Source organism: Bison bison, unplaced genomic scaffold (genome assembly GCF_000754665.1).
Source record: "Bison bison bison isolate TAMUID 2011002044 unplaced genomic scaffold, Bison_UMD1.0 scf7180017864516, whole genome shotgun sequence".
Taxonomy (NCBI): Eukaryota; Metazoa; Chordata; class Mammalia; order Artiodactyla; family Bovidae; genus Bison; species Bison bison.
Window position 1 is genome coordinate 9,559,418 of NW_011495069.1, and position 9,413 is coordinate 9,568,830.

At 52.1% G+C, this 9,413-nt stretch overlaps 1 protein-coding gene across 1 annotated transcript in view; it reads left to right on the forward strand.

Annotated features, from left to right (window-relative positions):
• The first annotated feature begins 1,042 nt into the window (after window positions 1-1,042).
• The window catches only part of TMEM222 (transmembrane protein 222), a 10,899-nt gene continuing 2,528 nt past the window's right edge, over window positions 1,043-9,413 (forward strand). Inside the window, exons 1-4 of the mRNA XM_010830256.1 lie at window positions 1,043-1,250; window positions 6,529-6,613; window positions 7,890-7,922; window positions 9,241-9,356. Coding sequence (XP_010828558.1) covers window positions 1,054-1,250; window positions 6,529-6,613; window positions 7,890-7,922; window positions 9,241-9,356 — 431 coding nt within the window. The 5' untranslated portion in view covers window positions 1,043-1,053. The remainder of the gene's footprint in view (window positions 1,251-6,528; window positions 6,614-7,889; window positions 7,923-9,240; window positions 9,357-9,413) is intronic.

Here is a 9,413-nt window from a genome sequence, read left to right on the forward strand (position 1 = left end):
ATCACCACAGATGGTGACTTCAGCCATGAAATTAAAAGACTTGCTCCTTAGAAGGAAAGTTATGACCAACCTAGACAGCATATTAAAAAGCAGAGACATTACTTTGCCAACAAAGGTCCGTACAGTCAAAGCTATGTTTTTTACATTAGCTGTGTATGGATGAGAGAGCTGGACCATAAAGAAAGCTGAATGCTGAAGAACTGATGCTTTTGAACTGTGGTGTTGGAGAAGACTCTTGAAAGTCCCTTGGCCAGCAAGGAGATCCAACCAGTCCATCCTAAAGGAAATCAGTCCTGAATATTCATTGGCAGGACTGATGCTGAAGCTGGAACTCCAATACTTTGGCCACCTGATGCGAAGAGCTGACTCACTGGCAAAGACCCTGATGCTGGGAAAGATTGAAGGCCGTAGAAGGGGACAACAGAGGATGAGATGGTTGGATGGCATCACCAACTCGATGGACATGAGTTTGAATAAACTCCAGGAGTTGATGATGACCAGGGAGGCCTGGCTTGCTGCAGACCATAGGGTCGCAAAGAATCGGACAGGACTGAGGGACTAAACTGACTGAACTTTTGTTCGCCTGTCTAGGGGCTTCCCAGGTGGCGCTAGAGGTAAAGAACCCGCCTGCCAATGCAGGAGACATGAGACGTGGGTTCGATCCCCTGGTCGGGAAGAGCCTCTGGAGGAGGGCATGGCAACAATTCTCGCATGTCTAACCAGTTTGTGGGGATTAAAAACAATGTATGTCAGGCGCGTCGCACCTAAGGAGCGCCCAATAAGTAGAGACTGCACCACACCTCTCAGAAACCCTCAGCGTACTGAATTACTGAGTGCTTAATGAAGCTCTAGCACTAGACTGCGGGAATGCCCTCAGGCAGCGCCTCGCCGCCGGCGCGACGGCGCGGCGCTGGTGGGCGTCGGGCCCAGAGGGACGCGGCTCCTATTCCCGGGGGGAAACCCAAGCCGGGCGGACCCCATCTTCGGGAAGTGACGCCGCCACCCAGCGAGCGGCACTGGAGCAGGGGCTGGGCGGGTAGGGCGCACGCAGTCATGGCGGAAGCGGAAGGGAGTTCGCCGCTCCTGTTGCCGCCGCCGCTGCCTCCCCCGCTCGGGATGGCGGAAGTGGAGGCGCCGACGGCGGCCGAGACGGACAAGAAGCAACTTAGCGGTGCTGGCAGCGGCGCCATGGACGTGGAGCGGAGCCGCTTCCCCTACTGCGTGGTGTGGACGCCCATCCCGGTGCTCACGTGAGTCTTCTCTGGCATTCGGCCGGGACAGGGAGAGATGGGCCGGCGCGTTGTCCTCCGGCGGCCCCGGGCCAGCCTCCGGGCCCAGCGCGCAGCAAAGCCTTCCCGAGGGGCCGGGGTTCATCAGTACCCCGCCACCCGCGTGTTGCCAGTGGTGCTGACGGATGGGACCGGCTCCTCGCTCTCGTTACACCTGGTCTGATCTGAGAGACAGTTGTTGACCGTGGAGAGGTTCAGAGGCTGGGAAGCTCAGGACCTGTGGGCGTACAGAAAAGGGGCCCCTTGACTTAGTGTGAGAGAGACATCTTCATTCATTCACTGGCTTATTCATTCATTAAACAGCCGATTACTGGTCACTTCCTGTACGCAAGACATCCTGCTGGGTCCGGAGGCCCAGAATGGAAGTTTGGTTGGAACCACACTGACTCCTGGGATGTCGTCATTGGAAGGGCCCCCAGAAATATCACCACACCATCTCTGTTGCAAAGCGCGTCAGGCAGTCTGCCCATCAGACCAAAGTTATTTCTATAGCATCAGATCAGCCTTTGTCAGAAAAGAAAGCAAGTGCTCCAGAAAGTGCTGGCGCCTTGTAGCAAGGAGCCGCGGGGTTAGGGAGGTAGGGAGCTGGTTTGCCCTGGTGCTTCAGCCCTGACAATTGATGATACCCATTACCCCCCCGTGCGGGACACTTGGCTAAGCTCTTTTACACTCATTTTCTCTGAATTTCACAGCCACTTTCTGAGGTAGGAATTATAGTCTCAGATGATGGATCTCTACCATTAAATGTCTTGATCAGGTTCACACAAAAGTAAGCAAAGCCATGCCCAACACCGTTTTCTGACTTGCTCTCTTTTGACCACAACCTGTTCCCTCTCACCTGATGGAATAGACTTATTTGTTCCCTGTATCAAAAACAGCCAGGTGGTATGGAGAACGGATCATTTTTGTCCTTATATGTTTCTGATTCTAAAATGAGCTTTTTTCTTAAGTCTTGCATCATGTTAAAATACTTCTGTTGTTTCTGTTTCAAATGCTTTTGCATTTGTTTAAGAATGTCCAAGTCTGAGTCCTTTAAAAATAAAAATATTTAAGAAAGTATTTTCATTGATTAACTCAATATTCCTTTAACACACCTGCTCAGTGACTCCTGTGTGCCTAGAATAGTTCTAGGTGATAAGAATATACAGTGGTGAGTAAAGCAGGTATGACCCTGGCTCTCACAGAGTTAAATCATGGTGGAAGGAGATAGACAGTAAACAGGCGAACTATAAAAGAACTGATAGTGATTAGTGCTATGAAGAAAGTAAAATGTTAATGTGAGAATAAGTGGGAGGGAATGTATTGGTTTTGCTAAAAATTGTGTTGTTATCCCAAGATCTCTCTGGTTTTCCCCTGTTCTCAAAAACACTTTTGCAGAGTCCTCTGCCCTTCAGACCTCTGGTAGCAATGTTGAGTGGAAGCACCACAGTCCCCAGTCATCGGGGCCAGAAGCAGTGCACACTCCGTTTCTATGTAGATCTGTGTACAGGTGTTCATAAGATGAATCTAGTGCCCCTGTCAGAGGGCTCATGTTCCCATCACAGGACTCGCCCTCCAGCAGGAGAGAGAGGTGGACCAGTGTGTGCCTTATGGTGATTGCTGACGTCAGGTGCAGAGCTAGGGACGGATGAGGCACAAGGGACTGTCATTGATTTTGGAGAGGCAGTATCAGAGAGGAGGCAACTGAACCCAGAGACCTGTCTGTCCCCTCAGAACTGTTGATGATTCTGCGTGAAAAGCCTGATAACAGCTACGGCTGCTACAGAAAACAGCAAAGAGTAGATACTTACTCTGTTCTGGGCTCTGTTCTAAACATTTATATTCACTGTCTCATTCAGTCCTCACATCAACCTAAGGAAACAAATACTATCACCCCCATTTTCTAGATGAGGAAACAAAGGCTTTGAAGCCAGCATAGGGCTTTTTCCACTGAAATACTCTACCTTACTAGGTAGAGGTCCAGGGGCAGTAACTCATTCATTCAACAAGCAGATCTTGAGGCCCTTTTGCACGCTAGGTCTGAATATACGGTAGTCCACAAAGCAGCTTTGGAGCTTGCCTTCACAGAGCTTCCAGACTGACACACACTTTGAGAGTTTCTTCTCTGGGCTTCCCCAGGCGCAGGCGCTGTCACTGTCTCTAGTCTTTATTCTGACCTCCAGCGCAGCCATGGTATGTGGAGTACTGGTCAAAGCCATATCTTTGCCCCAACCAGATGAAAGAAATTGAGGGGAAGAGGGGGAGAGGGATCTTGAGATTAGGGTCTGAGAGGTCCGAGGCCTTTCCCATAATCCTGAATGTCCGTGCTGTGGCCACTATGAATCTTCAGCAACTTATATACCAGTCCAACCAGTCATATAGCAAGTATTTATTATACACCTCATGATAACTACATTGAGCAACTACCAAGTACAAGGAAGTGTCAGGCATTTTGCAAGCATATCCTATTTGATCCTCACGATTAGGCCACACTGAGGCACTGTCATTAGCGTTTGCCTCTCACTGAGAGATGGGAGTGAGCGCCTGCCCAAAACACAGTCCAGACTCCACCCAGGTCTGACTTCAGAGCCTGACTCCACTCTTAAATGCAGGACATTCACTCATTCAGCATTTAGTCAATGACTGCTTGGCTCCAGTCATGTGCCAGGCACTGCCTGTGGGCTACTCTAATACTGAAGAGAAAATCCCTGCTCTCTTGGAGTTTACGTGCTAGTGGGGAAAGACGGGGGCTTTCCAGGTGGCACTAGTGGTAAAGACCCTGCTTCCCATTGCAGAAGACAGAGATGTGGGTTCGATCCCTGGGTCTGAAAGATCTCCTGGAGAAGGAGATAACCCACTCCATATTCTTGCCTGGAGAATCCCATGGACAGAGGAGCCTGGCAGGCTACAGTCCATAGCATCGCAGACACGACTGTTAGACATAACTGAGGCAACTTAGCACGCAGGCACGGGGAAAGACAGTGACCATATCAGTGAACAAGGTAATCTGAGATTGTAGTAGATGCTATGAAGAAATTAAAGCAGAGTAATGGGATCTGGGGTACCTGGGGTTGTGTGTGGCCACTTTAGATGGCATCATCAAGGAAAACCTCCAAAGTTGATGCTTGAGCTGAGGCATCAATGATAAGAAGCAACCAGCTATTCAAAGCTCTAGAAGACAGTTTGGGATGAAAGCCAAAGCAAAAAACAAAAAAAGCATTGAGGTGGGAGGACTTCCTGTGTTTGATGAACCAGAAGTGGGCAGTGTAGCTAGAGAAAAGAGTGAGGTGGCATCAGAGGATAAGCAAGACGAGACTATTCTGGAAGGAGTTTGGAGTATAAGTGTAACAGGAAACCTTCAATGAATGTCAAAGCAAGGGAATGACGGGATCTGGATTACGTTCTTAAAAGACCACTTGGGAATTCCCTGGTGGTCCAGTGGCTAGGATTTAGGCTTTTCACTGTGGGGGCCTGGGTTCAATCTCTGGTGTGGGAACTAAGATCCCTCAAGCCATGTGACAGCAAAAAAATTTAAAATAGACCACTCGGTCCCCACCGTCCTTTCAGGTCCTCAAGCTGCAGCCCAGAAGTGCTCCATTCTGTCGTCATAAAACCACCCAGTTTCCTTTGAGAGATCTTGTGAAGCCATCTGCTTCTCACCACCCCACCACCAGTACTCTGCTTGGGATCACTGTCACCTCTTGCCAGTGTTCCAGAAGAGCCTCTGAACTCCTGTCCTCCCATTCTCCAGGCACAGGCAGCGCTTTGCTTCCTTTGGAGTTCTGCTTTCTTCCTCCTGACATCCTGTCCTTTCACAGGTCCGGGTTAAAGGTCACCTCCTGTGTAACGTCCTAGCCCCACATAATTGTTTTCCTGGGGCTGCATCTCTAGGCTTTTCTCCACCTCTCCAGCAGGCAGCCTTAAAATCACTTGCCTGCTGGCCCTGTGAGGCCGTTTTTTTGCCCCCTGTGAGTCCTTCTTAAACTGATCAGTCTCTCTACCACCTAGTTCCTGTGGAGCCATCGTTCTCAGACTGCAGACAGATCTGGAGTTCCTATGTGTTTTGCATATAGGAGTCCTACTGAGATTTGGGTTTTTGTAAATGCCTGTGACTTGGAAAAGTTTGAACTCTCAATTCCCGTAATACACTGTGCTTTTGTCCGGATCTCTACCACATTCTTCATCAGTTCCTCAGAGGAAGCTTCTGAACTACCCCCACCCAACACACATACACACACACATATATATTGGTTGAAATGCTCCCCCCTACTTTTCTAAAAATAACTTTTTATTGAGATATAAGATATAGCATAAAGGGTACAAATCTTAAGTGTATGGGTCAGTGAAGTCCCCATATGTGTGTGCTCACGTCACCCAGGTCAAGAAAGGACATTTTTAGTATCCAGGGGAGCTCCCTTGTGCCTGTCAGTTCTGCAGAAATAACCCATCTTCTCCCTCCAGCACAATAGATTAGTTTTGCCTTTTCTTGAACCTTACATAAACAGAATACTATGCATGCATTTTTGTGTGAGATTTCGTTTACTCTGCTTATGCCTGTGAAGATCTGTGTTGTATGTAACAGTTGATTCTTCCTCGTTGTTACCTGCTATTCCACTATGTGACTATACCCCAGTCTACGTGCCTGTTTTATTATTGTTGGACATTTAGCTTATTTCTGGTTTTTAATCAACTTTACTGTGGTATAATCACATACGGTAACGTGCATGGACTTGTAAGTGTGCAGTTCAGTGAGGATTGACAGATGTTTTTTCTAGCTATGTGTTTTTCTTCTTTTAAAAATTTTCTTTTTCTTTTTTCCTGCTATTTTTTAATAAAGGTGCCGTGAATGTTCTTGTCCACAGCTTTGGTGGACACTGGCACCAAAGGTTTGCTTTTGTGGGGTGTATACTCTGGAGTGGAGTTGCTGAGGTAGAGGGTATAGTGCCCGTTTGCGAAAGCTGTAGAAACGGCTTATACTCCCAGCAGCAGTGAAGGAGCATTCCTGTTGCTCCACGTCCGCACCTCACTCAGTGTTACTGTCCTAGAGTTTAGCTGTGTTGTGGGCACGCGGATTCCCCGCTCTGTTAGTTGTCTGCACTAGCCTCTCTTCCCTACTCCCCCGCCCCTCACACCACCCTCATGGGCACTCGTCACATGTATTATACTCATCTGCTCTCAGCCGGATGGAGTGTCCCAGCTCTGTCTGATCAGCAGAAAAACTCCCCTGAGCTCTGCCCTTCCATGTCTTTTTTTCCCACAGGTGGTTTTTCCCCATCATCGGCCACATGGGCATCTGCACATCCACAGGAGTCATTCGGGACTTTGCTGGCCCCTACTTTGTGTCGGTGAGTTCCCCGTTCTGCCCGCTCTGGAGGGCTCTGAGGCTCCCGTGGAATGCTGGCCTATCTTGCCAGCAGGCAGCCTTCCTGTGTCCCCAGTATCCAGAGAGTGCAGCTGCCCCACAGTCCTGGCCCTGGCCCTCTGCTCCCCACCAGTATTTTGACCCCGTTTCCCCTTCTCTTGCCTCCAGGACAGGCCGGGAGGGCAGTGTGGCCAGAAGGAGTCTTAAGTAACTGACCCAGCCCTTGGCCCACCCGGGGGTACCAAGACATGGGTAGGGGTTAGAGGCAAGAGTGGAGAGTCAGACCATCCTGGAACTACATCTCTGGACCTTCAGAAGGTGGGAGTCACAAGGTGGGGGCACATGGGAGGCTGACCTGGTCCCCTGGGTGTGGCCATGGAGAAGAAGGGGCAGGCCTTCTAGAGGAACCAGCTGTGTTCTCAGGTCTGCTCCCCGGGGCTGGGCCCATGTTAGGGGCAGTGGGCTTGCTCCAGATAAGCAGGCAGCATCCTGCCTATTTCAAGGTTGCAGCTTCCTCTCCATCAGAAACTAAACGAACGAGTGTGACAGTACCAACCTGTCTGATTCATACTTACCATGATCTCTAACACCACACAGGTCTTTCCTAACCCTTACTTTCAGTGTCATACACGTTGATGAGAATTCATCTCTGACCAGCTCTGTGAGCAGATGCTAAACCCAGACTCTGTCCCTGTGCAACTCCTGCACTCCGCATCTTGTGCGGCAGGTCTAGGACTCGGCTATAACATCTCCCTCAAAGGAGGCCTCTTGAGACCCAACCTCTGTCCCCCCACAACCCACCCCATGTCCTGCTCCGACTGCAGTCACACTGCCAGACTCCGTGTGGGCCACCACTGTCAGGTCAGGAGGTCAGAGGGTGTCTTCATTCATACTATCAAGGAAACCACCTCCCTGTGGGCAAAGACCAGAGACTGCCCAGAGAACCTGGAGAAAACCAGGCCCAGAGAGGGTGAGAGAATTACCTGGGAGCCACAGGGAGGGGCAGTCATGCCTGTACCCCGAGTGTCTGGCCTCTGGGCACAGGGCTCTGTGCACTCCTGCTGCATCGCCTTCTTCACGCAGGAAAGCTGCTGCAAGCACTTGAGATACCCCACCAGCCCCAGAGCAGGGCCCACGCCCCGCCTCGTGCCCACCCCACATACTTCCTTCTAAGTCGCAACACTTCCACCACCAACCCAGGTCTGTCTTTCTGGCTGGATGCAGGCTCCCCACTGACCTCAGCTCTTGTCCCCCAACAGGAAGACAACATGGCCTTTGGGAAGCCTGCCAAGTAAGTGACGAACATGCGTGTGACTGGCCCTGGAGCCAGGTTCCTCTGCCTGGAGCAGCAGGCCAGGCCTTCTGGGGCACAGCAGGAGCCAGGAGCCTGAGGAGGGGTTGAGGGGGGCGCAGCCAGGGTCCACCAGAGGGTCTGGCCTTGTACCACACATCTCCTGCTCCGGTCCCTGGCCGGGTCCTTTACCCACAGGCCTTCTAGGCCTTGCCTCAGCCCTGCAAGGTCGTGTTCTCAGCTGCGTCGGAAAGGTGAGGGAAAGAAGGAAAAGGTGAGAAATGGAAAGGAGGTGGCAGAACTGGAACTTGCACACAGGTCTGTCTCCCTCCAAACCTAGACCCTTTCTCCTGCCCCTCAGGGAACAAACACACCATTTAAGGTGTAAGGGAGGCGTTGTTTAGAACTCTGCTGTAAAGTTTTGGTTGGAGAGAATGAAAGCAAATTCAGGCCCTCCTGGAGTATTGCTAGTTTGCATGGGGTTTGGGGACCTCAGTTTTTCTGTCTGGGGGCCTGTCTCTTGTGGCCTGGAGACAGCGCTTCAGTCATCGGTCTGCTCAGGAGAGCGTCAGGTGCCCTGTTGCCCGAGGCAGCGTCCAGGAGGGTGGAGCCCTGGAGGAGTGGGTGTCCCGCACAGCACTGGCAGCCAGGAGCGGGGCTCCCAAGCCCTGCTGGCGTCCTCAGGGGCCTCTGGCCTGGGTGTCTGCTGCTAGCCCACTCTTCAGCAGGAGTCGGAAGGGCACCGGGCACCCGTTTCCAAGCAGGAAGCACCGAGCAGCCCAAGTCCCCAGACCACATCCCCAGACGGTGGCGGTTTCTCTCTGGTCCAGTCTGTAGGCTCTGTCAAGCCACTCCCCACACAGCAGCCAGAGGGCGCTTGAGCTCCCAGTGCCCCCGCCTGAGAGACCCTGTGGGCCGACCCCCAGCTTGAGGGTCCTGAGCTTTAAGCTCCACCAGCTGTTCTCCTACTCACCCTAGCCTCCCCAGTGAGGCGATGAGGGGAAAGACGGATAAACGCCTCAGGAGGACATTCAGGTCCCCAGACATGGCCCCCTGCCTCCCCACCCTCGGCGTCCAGCCTCCCTCATCCTGTTCCTCCCTCCGAACCCTCCAGCAGTGCCCAGTGTCTTCATTCCTGTATGCGCTGCGAGTGTCATGCCCCTTCCTCCCTTCAGACTGTTCCCTCTGCCTGGAACGTCCACTCCCCACTCCGTGCCTGGCTGCTGCCTCCTGTTTCACACCAGACTCAAGTGTTCCCACCCCACTCCCCACAAGGAAGCCTCTCACACCCCCACTGAGTGAGCCCGCGTCCTCCGCAGGATCTGCGAGGCTGCGGCATGTCACACTGTTCAGCTGCCAGCTGCGTGGCTCTCTCCCTGGACCTGGCTCACCCCTGTAGCCTCCGCGCCCGCTCAGGGCCCCACACGGAGCAGGCGTCAGGGGATACTCGTGGAGCTGAGCCAGTGCCCAGAACGCCCTCTTCCCCCCTCTC